The sequence below is a fragment of the Erythrolamprus reginae genome, chromosome 10 (genome assembly GCF_031021105.1).
Source record: "Erythrolamprus reginae isolate rEryReg1 chromosome 10, rEryReg1.hap1, whole genome shotgun sequence".
In the NCBI taxonomy this organism is placed as follows: domain Eukaryota; kingdom Metazoa; phylum Chordata; class Lepidosauria; order Squamata; family Dipsadidae; genus Erythrolamprus; species Erythrolamprus reginae.
This window is the reverse complement of record NC_091959.1, coordinates 40,732,504-40,750,203: the sequence shown is the minus strand read 5'-3', so window position 1 is coordinate 40,750,203 and position 17,700 is coordinate 40,732,504. Positions and strand designations below refer to the sequence as shown.

The window sequence follows — 17,700 nt, the reverse complement described above, 5'->3', positions numbered from 1 at the left end:
GCCCCTCCAGGGGTCATATCCAAGGCAGTTAAATTTTTATAGCTGACAAACTATATTCTATATGTGTAACATATTTTTGCTGATAATCAAAAGGAAGGGAGACTAATATAGATTCATTTCAAGCTATTTTGCTCTCATTAGCTAGCCAGACCCTTACCAAGATTTTAAATAAGTAAGTAAGTAAGAAAGTAAGTAAGTATGTAAGTAAGTAAGTAAGAAAGAAAGAAAGAAAGAAAGAAAGAAAGAATCTAACTAACTAACTAACTAACTAACTAACTAACTAAGTAAATGTACAAGCTGAAAGGAGGCGAGCCTGTGATTTAGAGGTTAAAGCTATGGTAAATATAAATAACAAGGGGGACAATAGACATCCTCGTCAAACTCCTTTTTGAATATTAAATTTGTCAGATAAATCATCATTTATAATTATCCTGGCTGCTTGTTTAGAGTATGCTGTTTATATTATATTCTAAATATATTTTGGACTGAAATGCATCATTTCTCATTTATTTATAAGGAAATCCCAATTTAGATTGTCAAAAGCCTTTTGGGTGTCGAGGAACATTAGAGCTACAGGTTTTCCTGGTTTTACTTCTAATGTGTCCAAGATCATTCTTGTATTATTTCTGATGTGTCTGTTTGGAAGAAACCCATTTTGATCTCAATGGATGAGTCTATTGATTATATTTTTTGATCTTTCAGCCATTATTGTCGCAAAATTTTGATCTGTTAATCCCACCACCTTCCTACAGGGTTCCAATTTTCTAATTTCTCAATGCCACCTCCATTCCCTTTTCTTTGGAAATCTGTCTTCAAGCAGAGGTCAGAATGGGGCTTTGCCAGATGTTCACCTATCCTTCTCACCTGACCTCCTTTTTCCTTCCTTTCTTCCACAGGAGAATGTTCCCCACATTCCAGGTGAAAATTTTTGGGATGGATCCCATGGCAGACTATATGCTCCTGATGGACTTTGTCCCGGTGGACGACAAACGTTATCGGCAAGTATTGCTGCTCTTTGGGGAAGTTTTCTTTGGGGAGGGGGGGGGAGAAATCTCTTGAATGGAGACGATGGATAGAGGAGGAGAAGGAGGAGAAAGAACAAGAGGAAGATGGAGAAAGAGAAGGAGAAGAAGAAAGAAGGAGGGGAAGATGGAGAAGGAGAAAGAAGAAGGGGAAGTTGGAGAAAGAGAAGGAGAAGGGGAAGTTGGAGAAAGAGGAGAAGGAGAAAGAACAAGGGGAAGGTGGAGAAGGAGAAGGAGAAAGGAGGAGAAGATGGAGAAAGAGAAAGCAAAAGAGGAGAAAGAAGAAGGGGAAGGTAGAGAAGGAAAAGAAGAAGGAGAAAGGAGGAGAAGATGGAGAAGGAGGAGAAAGAAGGAGAGGAAGAGGAAGGAGAAGGAGAAAATCTGGCTAACTGGCCATTAAGGGAAATGAGCGGGGAATAAGTAGGTGGCTGAGGAAGGAACAAGGAGCAGAGGGAGGATGGAAATCATACCTTGCAACTAGATCCCTGGGGCTGTGAGGCCTGTCTTCTTTTTTGCCAATGCTGGGTGTGCAAATTTCCTACCGAAGCAGAATTTTCCTTCAAGGATTCTGCATTGATTTTACAATTATGAGGTTTGGTCTAGTGGTTAAGGCAGCAGGCTAGAAACTGGGAGGCTGTGAGTTCTAGTTTCAACTTGGGCATGAAAACCTACTGGGTGACATGGGGCCAATCACCAGGCGATGGTGAGTTCTAGTCCTACCTTAGGCATGAAAGATATCTAGATGACTTTGGGCCAATCACCAGGCGATGGTGAGTTCTAGTCCTACCTTAGGCATGAAAGCCTACTGGGTGACTTTGGGCCAATCACCAGGAGATGATGAGTTCTAGTCCCACCTTGGGCATGAAATATATCCAGATGACTTTGGGCCAATCACCAGGCGATTGTGAGTTCTAGTCCTACCTTAGGCATGAAAGATATCCAGATGATTTGGGGCCAATCACCAGGTGATGGCGAGTTCTAGTCCCACCTTAGGTATAAAAGGGAACTGTGTGACTTTGGGCCAGTCCCTCTCAGCAAAACCCACCTTACAGGGTTGTTGTTGTGGGGGAAATAGAAGGAGGAAGATAAGTTCACTGCCTGGACCTATTTGCAAAACTAATACAGGCAGGATATAAACAATAAAAGCTTGTTCTCAGCCCATTGTTTGAATCTATTCCGTTAACTAGAGACAGGAGCAAAAATCGACTTCTTGGAAAAAGAGGAAAAATCATTTCTAGCAGGCAGTCATGGGAAGGGTTGATTGATCTATGCTTTTCAGTGGGGAGGGGGCTTCACTGGGTGGTGTAATCCTCCCCCAGTGGTTCTTCTCCACCCCCACCACAACCCTAGTTTGTTCTTCCACTCTCAGCTCCTTCCAGGCGTTTCTCTCTCTCTCTCCCCAAAGCTAGACTAACTAACTGTCTTGCTTGGCCTTTGCTTCCTGCCAAGAAGCTGCAATTTAGGAGCAGGGATCTAAATCTCAAATTTGTTGCTTTCTTTTCTTTCTGAATCATTATTTTGCTTTGAGGCTTCAGTCATTTGTCAGTGATTATCTCCAATTTTGTTCTTGGTTTAAAAGCAAGAATGCCTTTGAGCCATTTTTTAAAAACAGGTTTAGTAGAAATCTTTCCTTTCGCAGTCTTAAGAGAAAGAAAGAAAGAAAGTAAGAAGGAAAGAGATCTTTCTTTCTTTCTTTCTTTCCTTTCTTTCTTTCTCTTTCTTTCTTTTTTCCTTCCTCTTTCTTTCTTTCTTTCTTTCTTTCCTCTTTCTTTCTTCTCTCTCTCTTTTTCTTTTCTCTCTCTCTCTTTCTCTCCTCTCTCCATCCCATTCCCCCCTCCCACTGTACCTATGAACAGTGCATTATCCACATGTGCTGGACTCCAGTTCCATAACTCGTAGCACTCTATAGAGGGTATTCAATTGGGGGAAGGTTCATTCATATTCACATTCCTTTTCTTTCTTTCTTTCTTTCTTTCTTTCTTTCTTTCTTTCTTTCTTCCTTTCTTTTTTTCTTTTTCTTATTTTTTCTTTCTCTTTTCTTTCTCTCTTTTTCTTTCTTTGTTCATTTTTCTTTTTCTTCGTTCTTATCTCTCTCTCTCCTTCCTTTCTTCCTCCTTCCCTCCCTCTCTCTTTACCTACCAACTATGCACTCTCCACATCTGCTGGACACCAGTTCCCATAATACTTATCTTCTGGAGAGTTGGCTATTCCTGCCAGTTTGGTGTCATCTGCAACTTTGATAAGTTCCCCATCTATCCCCTCGTCCAAGTCATTGATGAAGATGTTGAAGAGGACTGGACCTAAAACAGAGCCTTGGGGTACTCCACGGCATACATCCCTCCATGGGGATGAAGTTCCATTGAGTACTACATGTTGAGTGCAGTTGGTTAGCCAGTTTTGAATCCATTTGTGTTGCTGTCCATCCCACGTTTTTCTATTTTATTTACTAGTAGGTTATGGTCAACTTTGTCCTTCTTTCCCTACCCCTTTCCTGGGAAAAAGTCCTCGGGAAGAACAGGCCAAGGAGACGTCGTCTATATCAGTGTTTCCCAACCTTGGCCACTTGAAGATATCTGGACTTCAACTCCCAGAATTCCCCAGCCAGCGAATGCTGGCTGGGGAATTCTGGGAGTTGAAGTCCAGATATCTTCAAGTGGCCAAGGTTGGGAAACACTGATATAGATAATAGTCAGATAGGAGACAGCCTAGCCCACACTTGTATAACAGGTAGGGCATGGTGTCCAAAATTACCCTCCCTAGTTTCTCTGGCTAAAAGGGGTGGGGAAAATGATTCTACTTTCAGACTTGCGAGATTTTGCTGAGTTGACAATAAAGTGGAATTTGCTCATTTAGTTTTCATAGAAACACAGAAACATAGAAAATTGACAGCAGAAAAAGACCTCATGGTCCATCTAGTCTGCCCTTCCACTATTTGCTCTATTTTATCTTAGGATGGGTATATGTTTATCCCAGGCATGTTTCAATTCAGTTACTGTGGATTGACCAACCACATCTGCTGGAAGTTTGTTCCAAGCATATACTACTCTTTCAGTCAAATAATATTTTTTTATGTTGCTTCTGATCTTTCCCCCAACTAAGCTCAGATTGTGCCCCCTTGTTCTTGTGTTCACTTTCCTGTTAAAAACACTTCCCTCCTGAACCTTATTTAACCCTTTAACATAGTTTAATGTTTCGATGAGGTCCCCCCTTTCCCTTCGGTCACAATCCCAATCTCCCTCTTCCTGCTTGTTATGCCTCTAGCTGTGCAGCCAAGCATTCTATTTGCATTCTACTCTACTTTTCCTGTTGGGTCTGCCCTGAGCAGTTTGAAAGCATATTTAAAAAAAATGGAAGTAGAAAAGTAAGGACCACTGTTGGTAGGAAGGTAATTTTTGCTACTTAGGTTTTGTTATGTTATGTCATGTGGTTTTGAATGTTGGTTTTGTACATCTGTATACAGAGGTACCTCTACCTAAGAACGCCTCTACTTACGAACTTTTCTAGATAAGAACCGGGTGTTCAAGATTTTTTTGCCTCTTCTCAAGAACCATTTTCCACTTACAAACCCGAGCCTCCGAAACTGTAACCGGAAAAGGCAGGGAGAAGCCTCCATGGGGCCTCTCTAGGAATCTCCTGGGAGGAAACAGGGCCGGAAAAGGTGGGGAGAAGCCTTGGTGGGGTCTCTCTAGGAATCTCCTGGGAGGAAACGGGGCCGGAAAAGGCAGGGAGAAGCCTCCATGGGGCCTCTCTAGAAATCTACTGGGAGGAAACAGGGTCAGAAAAGGTGGGGAGAAGCCTCCATGGGGCCTCTCTAGGAATCTCCTGGGAGGAAACAGGGCCAGAAAAGGCAGGGAGAAGCCGCCATGGAGCCTCTCTAGGAATCTCCTGGGAGGAAACAGGGCTGGAAAAGGTGGGGAGAAGCCTTTGTGGGACCTCTCTAGGAGTCTCCTGGGAGGAAACAGGGCCTTCACCCTCCCTGTGGTTTCCCCAATCGCACGGATTATTTGCTTTTACATTGATTCCTATGGGAAAAATGGCCTCTTAAGAACCTGGTCACGGAACAAATTAAGTTTGTAAGTAGAAGTACCACTGTATTTGTATTTCTGTGTTTTTAAAACTATTCAATAAAAATTATTTTTATATATAAAAAAGTAGAGGTAGTCCTTGAGTTATGACCACAACTGAGCCCAGAATTTAAGTTGCTAAGTGAAAACATTTGTTCAGTGAGGATGGCCTCATTTTATGACTTTGCTTGACCTTGTTGTTAAGTGAATCATCGTATTTGTTAGGTTAATAACGGGTTTGTTAAGCGAATCTAACTTCCTTGTCAGAAGTGGGGGATAAAAGAGCTTGAACATCTCCTACATATGCCAAATGTTTGGGGGTTTTCCCCCCACTGTCTCCATCAAATCTACACCTCTGGGATTTCCTGGTGGCCTCCTTTCCAAGCATTGTGAGTCATCCATTCCTGATTTTATTTTATTTATTTTTCTTCCCCGCAGGTATGCGTTTCACAGTTCCTCCTGGCTGGTCGCTGGTAAAGCCGATCCGGCCACCCCTGGGAGAGTGCACTATCACCCGGATTCTCCCGCGAGGGGAGCCCAGTGGATGAAACAAATTGTGTCCTTTGATAAATTGAAGCTGACGAACAATTTATTGGATGACAATGGACATGTAAGTGGTCGCCGGGGAAAGGGAGAACCAGGGACAGCTGGGGAAGTGTGTGGGGGGAAGCGAATATCCCCACTAGCGGTACCACCATCACCATTTATAGCATCAATTAGATGCCACACCTATATCACAGCTGTGACTCTGGCAGGGGTTAAATCCAGCAGGTCCTCACAGGTTCTGGAGAACCGGTAGTGGAATGGGGCCCCAACCAATAGGAAGATTTTTTAAAATTTCACTCCTGGGCATCTCAAAACACACGAAAACAATAGCCACACCATCTTCAAGCCATCAAGGCTGAGAAACCCCACTTGACAACTGTGTGAACGTAACAACCTTTGTTGTCCCCAGCCAACATGGTGGTCAACTCACTCACCTATCACCTTCTTGCCAAGCTGAAGGGAACAAGAATTGCCTTTGAAGTGACCTCTTGTAATATTTTGTGGGGTGTTCTTTTCTCTCTCTCTCTCTCCCCCATTCTCTCTCGTTCTCTCTCTCTCACATTCCGTCTTGTGTTCTGTCTCTCTCATTCTTTCTCCCTCTCATTCTCTCCCTCTCTTTCTTTCTCATTTCTCTCTCGTTCTCTCTATTTCTCATTCTCTCATTCTCTCTCTCTCATTCCCTCCCTCATTCTCTCTTGTTCTCTCATTCTCTCTTTCTCTCATTCTCTCTCATATTCTCTCTCTCTCCTTCCCTCTTGTTTTATCTTATTCTTTCATTCTCTCTCTCATTCTCCCTCTCTCTCTCTCTCATTCTCTCTCGTTCTGTCTCTCTCATTCTTTTTCTCTCTCATTCTCTCCCTCTCTTTCTCATTCTCTCTTGTTCTATTTCTCATTCTCTCATTCTCTCTCTCGTTCTATTTCTCATTCTCTCATTCTCTCTTGTTTTTTCTCTCTTATTCTTTCATTCTCTCTCATTCTCTCTCTCTAATTTTCTCTCTCATTCTCTCACTCTCTAGTTGTCTCTCATTCTTCTCTCTCTCTCTCTCTCTCTCTCTCTCGTCTCTATCACCGCACTGTGGCCGAACGGACCAGTTATACAATTTCCCTTGCTCGTTTTGTCATTCAGATCATTTTGAACTCCATGCACAGATACCAGCCCCGCTTCCACGTGGTCTACGTGGACCCACGGAAAGACAGCGAGAAGTACGCCGAGGAGAACTTTAAGACCTTTGTCTTCGAGGAGACCCGATTCACCGCCGTCACGGCCTATCAAAACCATCGGGTGAGTAGTATCTGGAATTCATTAAGGAGCCGCAGGCTTTCTAAGGTGTCATTTATCAACCAACCCCGCCAGCCGCCCCCCCCTCCCACCTTAGAAAGCCACCTTCTTCCCCTGTCCAGCACACATCTCCATCTAGTGACATGATGGATGAAGAGCCGGATAACCGAAGGTAGGAGATGGTTGGGTGCAGTCAATCAACCAACCTTTGCTTGTTTTGGTGGGGGGGAAATTTTTCTTTGGTGCAAAGCTCTTAAAGGCGACACACATTCCTATTTCAACCATCTTGGTTGTGAGGACCTGAATTAAGGCAGTTTGCAATTCAAATCTTGCAGAATCAAATTAGGCTCAGATTTATTTATTTATTTGTTTATTTATGTATTTATTTATTTATTTGGTTGTTTGTTTGTTTGTTTGGTTGGTTGGTTGGTTGGTTGGTTGGTTGGTTGGTTGGTTGTTGGTTGGTTGGTTGGTTGGTTAGTTAGTTAGTTAGTTAGTTAGTTAGTTAGTTAGTTAGTTAGTTAGTTAGTTATCCATCCATCCATCCATCCATCCATCCATCCATCCATCCATCCATCCATTAATTCATTCAATTTGTATGACGCCCAACTCCCTGGGGACACTTGGCGGCTCACAACCAAAAATATAAACATACAGTGCAATATTATTTATTTATTTATTTATTTATTTATTTATTTATTTATTTATTTATTTCATTCATTCATTCATTCATTCATTCATTCATTCATTCATTCATTCAATTTGTATGCAACCCAACTCCCTGGGGGACTCTGGGCGGCTCACAATCCAAAAAAATAAACATACAGTGTAATATTATTTAGTTGTTACTTAATTAGTTAGTTATTTAGTCCATCCATCCATTCATTCATTCATTTAATTTGTATACCACCCAACTCCCTGGGAACTCTGGGCAGCTCACAATCCCCAAAAATAAAACTACAGTGTAATATTAAAACTTCTAATGAAACAGTTTAAAAACAATTTAAAACCAACAATTAAAAAAACATGCAGATCCATTTATGGCCCAGTGAAGGGCTGCAAAAATTATGGCTTATTTTGTGGGTGTGACTTGCCAGCCATGTGACCAGGTGGGAGTGGCTTGGTGATCATGTGACTGGGGTGTGTGGCTTAAAGAACATGTGAAGGCTTAAAGGTGGCCAACTTCACGTCACTCACGTCAAGCGTTAGGGTGCCTGGCCTCTCCTCGCCTCAAAGAGATACAAGTTTCCTCTCTATTTACCGTTACTGAACATCCAAAATATACTATTTAATTCTATGTATATATGCCATATGTGTACATACATATTACACACAGGCACATATACATTCTTTACTATATAAAGTGTATGCACAAACACGCATGCACAGCTCTTCTAAAATTATACACATTCAACCTCATTTACTGCGATAGAAAAAACATACCCAGAGCCCAGAAGGGAAAAAAGAAAAAAAAAAGTCGAAATTTTTCTACCAGTACCGTGTACCTGACCAAAATTTTACTGCCAGTTCTGTGTACCTGACCATACCTGTAGGGGCCCATCACTATTATGACCGGATCCCGAGGGTACACCATCAGATCAACGGCCCCAGGTTTTAGCAATTGGATTCTGGATTCTACTACTGCCGGTTTGCGCCATGCCCACCAAGTCACGCCCCACCAAGCCACGCCCACCAAGCCGCGCCCACAGAACCGGTACCAACAAAAATGTGGATTTCACCACTGGCTCCTCCTCACCATTATACAGGGCTCTTATGCAGCTGGCGGCCCAGAAACCAGATGTATGCGTGAAATACTGTTCTTATCAGCTTCCCATGCACGCAATTACGATACCCCAACGGAGCCGAATTGGTGTGAATTTGCAGCTGGGGATAAAAAAGACCGCTTTGGCGCATCTGTCTATACACGCGGGAGATCTCCGTGCCCAGAATGTGGCCACAGAGCCTGGAAGCCCTTTTATCGCCAGGCTCCAAGGATTATGGATTGCTTGTGTCTAATGTGAACCCCCCAACTCCCCCACCCTCCCATATTATCAGTGCCAGGAGACTAAATGGGAAAATGAATCTCTACAGAGGAGAACCCATGAAATTGGCAAAAACCCAGCTTTGAATGCTTCAAATCAATCAGAAATAGGGAGGGGGAAGGGGGGGTTCTTTTGTGTTAGAAACATAGCAACATAGAAGATTGACGGCAGAAAAAGACCTCATGGTCCATCCAGTCTGCCCTACTATTTCCTGTATTTTATCTTAGGATGGATATATGTTTATCCCGTGCATGGTTAAATTCAGCTACTGTGGATTAACCAACCACCTCTGCTGGAAGTTTGTTCCAAGCCTCTACTACTCTTTCAGTCAAATAATATTTTCTCACGTGGCTTCTGATCTTTCCCCCAACTAACCTCAGATTGTGCCTCCTTGTTCTAGGGTTCACTTCCCTATTAAAAACACCTCCCTCCTGAACCTTATTTAACCCTTTAACCTATTTAAATGTTAAAAAACACTTTTTGGAGATGTTCCCCTTCTCTGTAGCCAAGAGTAAAGCCACGTAGGGGACAGATAATGTGTTACGTTCCAGTAGCGATTTTTGGGATGTGTGCACAGCTATGCGCCCCTGATGTGCGCCTGCATGTGCCCACATGAGATTTGGCTTATGCACATGTGCAGCAAGTGAAATCTCACATCAAGACACTCGCACGAACAAGATTATGGTGATTTTTGCCAATTTGTTTTGCTTCCGCGCATGCATGGAAGCCAAAATATTGACGGAAATTGCCGAAATCTTGCTCATGCGCATGTCCTCATATGAGATTTCGCTTGCTGTGCGTGCACAGAAGCACAAATTTGCACCGACAGGCATGCACCCGCCCATCAGTAGCGCCAAAGGCGGCAGGACTTTGCTGGTTGGAAGGGACCTTGTAGGTCATCTAGTCCAACCCTCTGCTCAAGCAGGAGTCCCTACACCATTTCGGACAAATGACAGTCCCTCTCGCAGTCGCTGCTATTGTGGTTGCACCCAGTTTATATGTGTATGTTCGGTTTTTCTTGCCTAGGTGTGGGATTTTACTTTTCTCTGCGTTGATTTTAATTTTGTTGGATTGGGCCCAGTGTTCAAGTCTGTCGAGATCCATCTGCATTCTGAGCCTTGCAACAGACTTTATTTATTTATTTATTTTATTTTATTTTACATTTTATTATTTTATTATTTTATTTTATATTTTATTTTATTTTATTATTTATTTTATTTTATTTTATTTTATTTATTATTTTTTTATTTTATTTTATTATTTATTTTATTATTTATTTTATTATTTATTTTGTCCAATACAAATTAAAAGTTAAGGAGAATAAAAACGTGTAGTAGTAAATATCAGGGAAGGGATAGAAGAAGAGATATGAGAATCGAATACATATGAAGATGCAACAGTTCGCTTAGTGAAGACTTAACATTAACAAATGGCACCCCCCCAAAAAAGTGACTTAGGACCGTTCTGCACATTTACAGCTGTTGTCGCATCTCCATAGAAACATAGAAGATTGACGGCAGAAAAAGACCTCATGGTCCATCTAGTCCGTCCTTATACTATTTCTTGTATTTTATCTTAGGATGGATCTATGTTTATCCCAGGCATGTTTAAATTCAGTTACTGTGGATTTACCAACCACGTCTGCTGGAAGTTTGTTCCAAGCATCTACTACTCTTTCAGTCAAATAATATTTTCCCATTATTATGTGATCAAAATTCGGTGGTTTGGCAACTGGCTCATATTTATGATGGTTGCTATGTTCCCAGGTTTGGTGATCCACTTTTGTGATCTTCTGACAAGCAAAGTGTAAAAAAGAAAGAAAGCCAACTACTGCTCCTCAACCTTGGTGACATTAAGGTAGATGGACTTCAAATCCCAGAATTCCCCAGCGGGCATGAGGAATTTCCCCAGCCAATTCTCAGAGTTTCCCACCGATGTTGCGGCTGGGGCATTCTGGGAGTTGAAGTCTGCATGTTTTAAAGAAGACAGATTAGGGAATTCTGGAAAATCCACGAATTTTAAAATATGCTGGCTGGGAAATTCTGGGAGTTGAAGTCCATATATCTTAAACATGCTGGATTGTTAATTCTGAAGTCCATATATATGAAGTCCATAACTTGCTTGCTTAAGAATTCTGGGATCTGAAGTCCATATATTTTAAATCTTGCTGGATTAAGAATTCTGGGAGTTGAGGTCCATATATCTTAAATCTTGCTGGATTATGAATTATGGGAGTTGAAGTCCATGTACTGTATTTTAAAGCATGTTCGATTATAAATTATGGGAGTTGAAGTCCATTTATCTTAAATCTTGCTGGATTAAGAATTCTGGGAGTTGAAGTCCATTTATCTTAAATCTTGCTGAATTATGAATTCTGGGAGTTGAAGTCCATATATCTTAAATCTTGCTGGATTATAAATTCTGGGAGTTGAAGTCCATTTATCTTAAATCTTGCTGGATTATGAATTATGGGAGTTGAGGTCCATTTATCTTAAACCTTGCTGGATTATGAATTATGGGAGTTGAGGTCCATTTATCTTAAACCTTGCTGGATTATGAATTATGGGAGTTGAGGTCCATTTATCTTAAACCTTGCTGGATTATGAATTATGGGAGTTGAGGTCCATTTATCTTAAACCTTGCTGGATTATGAATTATGGGAGTTGAGGTCCATTTATCTTAAACCTTGCTGGATTATGAATTATGGGAGTTGAGGTCCATTTATCTTAAACCTTGCTGGATTATGAATTATGGGAGTTGAGGTCCATTTATCTTAAACCTTGCTGGATTATGAATTATGGGAGTTGAGGTCCATTTATCTTAAACCTTGCTGGATTATGAATTATGGGAGTTGAGGTCCATTTATCTTAAACCTTGCTGGATTAAGAATTCTGGGAGTTGAGGTCCATATATCTTAAATCTTGCTGGATTATGAATTATGGGAGTTGAAGTCCATGTACTGTATCTTAAAGCATGTTTGATTATAAATTATGGGAGTTGAAGTCCATTTATCTTAAATCTTGCTGGATTATGAATTATGGGAGTTGAAGTCCACTCATCTGAGGCATTCTGAGCATTGAATTCTACACATCTTAACCAGTGGTGGTTCTGAATTTGTTTGCCACCGATTCGCAAGCAAACGCACAATGCTTCTGTGCTTGTGCAGTAGTGTCCTGGGTGGGTGGGCAGAGCCTCTTGTCACTGCTACCGGTTCTAAGAATGGGTACGAACCAGGAACAATCCACTGCTGATCTTAACGTCGCCAAGGTTCACCTTCACAACTCCGAAAGTCCCTTTTGGGAGGCTTGTCAAAGAGGCTGGCTCTTTTCTGCAGCCAAAATAATGTACATTTTTGTATCTCCAGCAAATCTTGCAGGCTGTCTGAAGAGCTATCTGCCTTCTCTGCTTTTCTTTAAGCATTTCATCTGCTAAATCCGTTGATGGCTTTCTGAAGGAATTTGATCACCCTGGGAGGCCTGATTCTAGAGACGTGGAGATCTCTACTTTCCCTCCCCCCTCCTCAAAATTGGCAAAACAGCACGACTTAGGTTAAACTAATCTTCCCGCATTATTGGTGGAGCGATAGACAGCTCTGTACCCCTTCTCCTCCCTTACCCACACAATTCACACAATTCGCAAAGGCGGAGGGAGAGAAATTACATTAGAATAATAGTGGAAAGTCCATTTCATTTTTTAAAAAAACTTTATTCTTTGCTTTTAATACAAATATTTCATCTTTCATTAAACAGCGTGTCATCTGGGTACAAATATTTTGTGCAGTAACTAATAAAATTTACAATCATGTTCATTATCTATATCTATTCTTACATTAATACTAATACATACCCTGTTTCCCCGAAAATAAGACGTACCCCGAAAGTAAGGCATGTCAGAGGTTTTGCAGAATTTGCTAATATAAGGCACCCCCCCCCCCAAAATAAGGCATAGTCAAGTTTACATACGGTACGGTGGAAAAACATACGGTACCATTCAAAGCTGTTCATAGCGGTACCGTAATAATGTGGCGTCCCTGCTGGCCCCTTCCATCGCTTTGTACCGTCCAATGCAGCAGACACACACTGCTGCTGTCTCACCGCCATTACAGTCTCCACTACAGTGCGTAGACTGTAGCTCCTCTGGTAGCCGGAAGCTGCAATAGCGGGAGTATACTGTTGTACCATATAAGTGCCGTCGTTTGTGTGTGTGGGTGCCATACTGACAGGTACCGTACCATAATCAGTGTACCGTACGGTACACTTTCTTTGGGGGTGTCAGCTTTTCTGCCTGTGAATTTGTCTTATTTGAGAAATATAAGGCACCCCCCAAAAATAAGACGTAGCACAACTTTTGGAGCAAAAATTAATATAAGACAGTGTCTCATTTTCGGGGATACACGGTACCTACTATTATTACATTTCTCTTCTTAACTGATTTGACTTTGTAATACAGTTCCCATATTTCACTCCTCTGCCTTTATTTCTAATTTTCATATTTATTCTCTAACTGTTCGTAAAATAATTCCCATGCACTAGTAATAGTCAGATTTTTCCTTTTCTTTAATTGCAAGTGTTTATCTATTCATTTGTGCATGTTGTAATATTTTCTTAATCACATCCTCCTCCATAGGAATCTCTTCACTTTTCCAATTTGGTGCAAATACAATTCTAGCTGCAGTTATTATACTTCATTTCTGAGTGATGCACCAGAATGTTTTGCTTTGGTGGTGCGTGCATAGAATAGAGAGGTGTTTAATTGTATTGTATTGTATTGCAATTATTTTATTTTATTTTTGTTTAGTTTTATTATTTTATATTATATTATGTTATAATTATTTTACTTGTTTTATTTTAATATTTTATCATATCTCATAGCTTTATTTTACTCTTTTATTTGTATCCGGCCTTTATTATTTTTATAAATAACTCATTGGTGGTGAGCATATCTAACATACCTTCCTCCTTTTATTTTCCTCACTATCACAACAGCCCTGTGAGGTGAGTCGGGCTGAGAGAGAGGATTGGAAAGTCACCGAATCATCTTTCATGCCTAAGGCAGGGCTAGAGTCAGTGAAAGGCTGCAAAAAATGTTTACTACTACTCTGCGGGCGTGGCTTATTTTGTGGGCGTGGCTTGCCAGCCAGATGACCAGGTGGGAGTGGCTTGATGATCAGGTGACCGTGGGGGTGGCTTAAAGGTCATGTGACTGACTTAAAGGTGGCCAATTTGATGTCACTCACATCAAGGGTTTGGGTTAGGGTGCCTGGCCTCTCCTCACCTCAAAGAGATGCAATTTCCCTCTCTATTTACTATTACTGAACATCCAAAATATACTATTTAATTCTATGTATATATATGCCATATGTGTACATACGTATTACACACAGGCACACAAAAATATACATTATTTGCTATGTAAATTGTATGGATATGTACACACACACACACACACACAGCTCTTCTAAAATTATATACATTCAACCACATTTATTGCAAAAAACATACCCAGAACCCAGAAGGGAAAAAAAGGAAAAAAATTCAAAATTTTTCTACTGGTTCTGTGTACTTGACCATACCTGTAGAAGCCCATCACTGCTTGCATGTCAAATTCCTCCCAGGAGGTGGCAGCATTGAACTGGTTTTCAATGTGTTTTTCAAAAGCAGGGATGAACTAGGATGGGAGACCACCAGAAAATCCCAGAGCTGTCCATTAGGGTGGAAATACAAAAAGAAAAGAAAATAAATCTTGGGTTCTGTGCTACATTTGAAAGATGCCTGGGGGAGAGGTAGTGAGTAAATTTCTTCAGAAATGCCCCATTGGGTAGGGCGAGAAAGATTGCCAGTGATCTCCTGGTGTACTACAAATCTCTTGCTTTGGTGGGAGAGCGCTCTCCTTGAATCTGATCTGCAGAAGTGCACATCAAATTATTATTATTATTATTTATTGGATTTGTATGCCGCCCCTCTCTGCAGACTCGGGGCGGCTAACAACAGTGGTAAAACAACATGAACAATCCAATTAATAAAAACAACTAAAAAAACCCTTATTATAAAAAACCAAACATACACACAAACATACCATGCATAACTTGTAATGGCCTAGGGGGAAAAGATAACTTAACTCCCCCATGCCTGGCGACAAAGATGGGTCCTTAAGTAATTTGCGAAAGACAAGGAGGGTGGGGGCCGTTCTAATCTCTGGGGGGAGTTGGTTCCAGAGGGCCGGGGCCGCCACAGAGAAGGCTCTTCCCCTGGGGCCCACCAAACGACATTGTTTGGTCGACGGGACCCGGAGAAGGCCAACTCTGTGGACCTTATCGACCGCTGGGATTCGTGCGGTAGAAGGCGGTTCCAGATGTATTCTGGCCCAATGCCATGTAGGGCTTTAAAGGTCATTACCAACACTTTGAATTGTGACCGGAAACCGATCGGCAGCCAGTGCAGGCCGAGGAGTGTTGCAGAAACGTGGGCGAATCTAGGAAGCCCCACGATGGCTCTCGCGGCCGCATTCTGCACGATCTGAAGTTTCCGAACACTTTTCAAAGGTAGCCCCATGTAGAGAGCGTTGCAGTAATCGAACCTCGAGGTGATGAGGGCATGAGTGACTGTGAGCAGTGACTCCCGGTCCAAATAGGGCCGCAACTGGTGCACCAGGCAAACCTGGGCAAACGCCCTCCTTGCCACAGCCGAATGATGATGTTCCAATGTCAGCTGTGGATCGAGGAGGACGCCCAAGTTGCGAACCCTCTCTGAGGGGGTCAATAGTTCCCCCCCCAGGGTAATGGATGGACAGATGGAATTGTCCTTCTTGGGAGGCAAGACCCACAGCCACTCCGTCTTGTCTGGGTTGAGTTTGAGTTTGTTGACACCCATCCAGGCCCCAAGGTGAAAGAAGGTGTATCTTTTCCTGCTGCACATAAGAAAAATGGTAACCATGTTCTTTGAGGAAGAGGAGGTGGAGGAGGAGATGGAGATGTCAGAATAATGGAAAAAGAGGAGAAGGAAGAGGAGAGGAGGAGATGGAGAAAACGTTTTCAGAATAACAAAAAGAGGAGGAAGAGGAGGAAAGGAGGAGGAAGAAGGAGGAGGAAGAGAAGATTTCAGAATAATGGACAAATCTAGCAAGAAGAGGAAAAAGAGGAGAGCAGGAGAAGGGGGAGGGAGGAGGAGGAGATTTCAGAGTAATTGATGAAGAGGAGGAAGAACAGGAGAGCAGGAGAAAGAGGAGGGAGAAGGAAGAGTCTATGGAGAGGGGCGGCATACAAATCTAATAAATCTAATTAATAAATAAGAGGTAGAGGAAGAGAAGGAGGGGATGTTTTCATATTAATGGGAAAGAGGAGGAGGAAGAGGAGAAGGAGAAGGTTTCAGAATAATGGACGAAGGGGAGGAAGAAGAGGAGAGAAGGAGGAGAGGGGAGGAGGAAGAAAAGGAGGAGAAAATGTGTTCATATTAATGGAGAAAGAGAAGGTGAAAGAGGAGGAGGAGGAGAAGGAGAAGGCTTCAGAATAATGGGCGAAGAGGAGGAAGAAGAGGAGAGAAGGAGGAGAGAGGAGGAGGAAGAGAAGGAGGAGATGTTTTCATATTAATGGAGAAAGAGAAGGTGGAAGAGGAGGAGGAGAAGGAGAAGGTTTCAGAGTAATGGAGGAAGAGGAGAGCAGGAGAAAGAAGAGGGAGGAGGAGAAAGGAGGAAGAGGAGGAAGGGAAGGAGGAGATGTTTTCATATTAATGGAGAAAGAGAAGGTGGAAGAGGAGGAGGAGAAGGAGAAGGTTTCAGAGTAATGGAGGAAGAGGAGAGCAGGAGAAAGAAGAGGGAGGAGGAGAAAGGAGGAAGAGGAGGAAGAGAAGGAGGAGATGTTTTCATATTAATGGAGAAAGAGAAGGTGGAAGAGGAGGAGGAGAAGGAGAAGGTTTCAGAGTAATGGAGGAAGAGGAGAGCAGGAGAAAGAAGAGGGAGGAGGAGAAAGGAGGAAGAGGAGGAAGAGAAGGAGGAGAAGGAGGAGATGTTTTCATATTAATGGAGAAAGAGAAGGTGGAAGAGGAGGAGGAGAAGGAGAAGGTTTCAGAGTAATGGAGGAAGAGGAGAGCAGGAGAAAGAAGAGGGAGGAGGAGAAAGGAGGAAGAGGAGGAAGGGAAGGAGGGGATGTTTTCATATTAATGGAGAAAGAGAAGGTGGAAGAGGAGGAGGAGAAGGAGAAGGTTTCAGAGTAATGGAGGAAGAGGAGAGCAAGAGAAAGAAGAGAGCGGAGGAGGAAGGAGGAAGAGGAGGAAGAGAAGGAGGAGATGTTTTCATATTAATGGAGAAAGAGAAGGTGGAAGAGGAGGAGGAGAAGGAGAAGGTTTCAGAGTAATGGAGGAAGAGGAGAGCAGGAGAAAGAAGAGGGAGGAGGAGAAAGGAGGAAGAGGAGGAAGAGAAGGAGGAGATGTTTTCATATTAATGGAGAAAGAGAAGGTGGAAGAGGAGGAGGAGAAGGAGAAGGTTTCAGAGTAATGGAGGAAGAGGAGAGCAGGAGAAAGAAGAGAGCGGAGGAGGAAGGAGGAAGAGGAGGAAGGGAAGGAGGAGATGTTTTCATATTAATGGAGAAAGAGAAGATGGAAGAGGAGGAGGAGGAGGAGGAGAAAAGTTCAGAAGAATGAAGAGGAGGAAGATGAGAAGAGCAGGAGAAGGAGGCGGAAGAGAAGGAGGAGAAAATGTTTTCATAACAATGAAGAAAAAAAGAGAAGGATATTTCTTTTCATAAAGTAGAAGAT

At 42.3% G+C, this 17,700-nt stretch overlaps 1 protein-coding gene across 1 annotated transcript in view; it reads left to right on the top strand.

Annotated features, from left to right (window-relative positions):
- The window catches only part of TBX1 (T-box transcription factor 1), a 46,909-nt gene that overhangs the window by 10,211 nt on the left and 18,998 nt on the right, over positions 1–17,700 (top strand). The window contains exons 2-4 of the mRNA XM_070762734.1: positions 897–998; positions 5,525–5,696; positions 6,759–6,914. Coding sequence (XP_070618835.1) covers positions 897–998; positions 5,525–5,696; positions 6,759–6,914 — 430 coding nt within the window. The remainder of the gene's footprint in view (positions 1–896; positions 999–5,524; positions 5,697–6,758; positions 6,915–17,700) is intronic.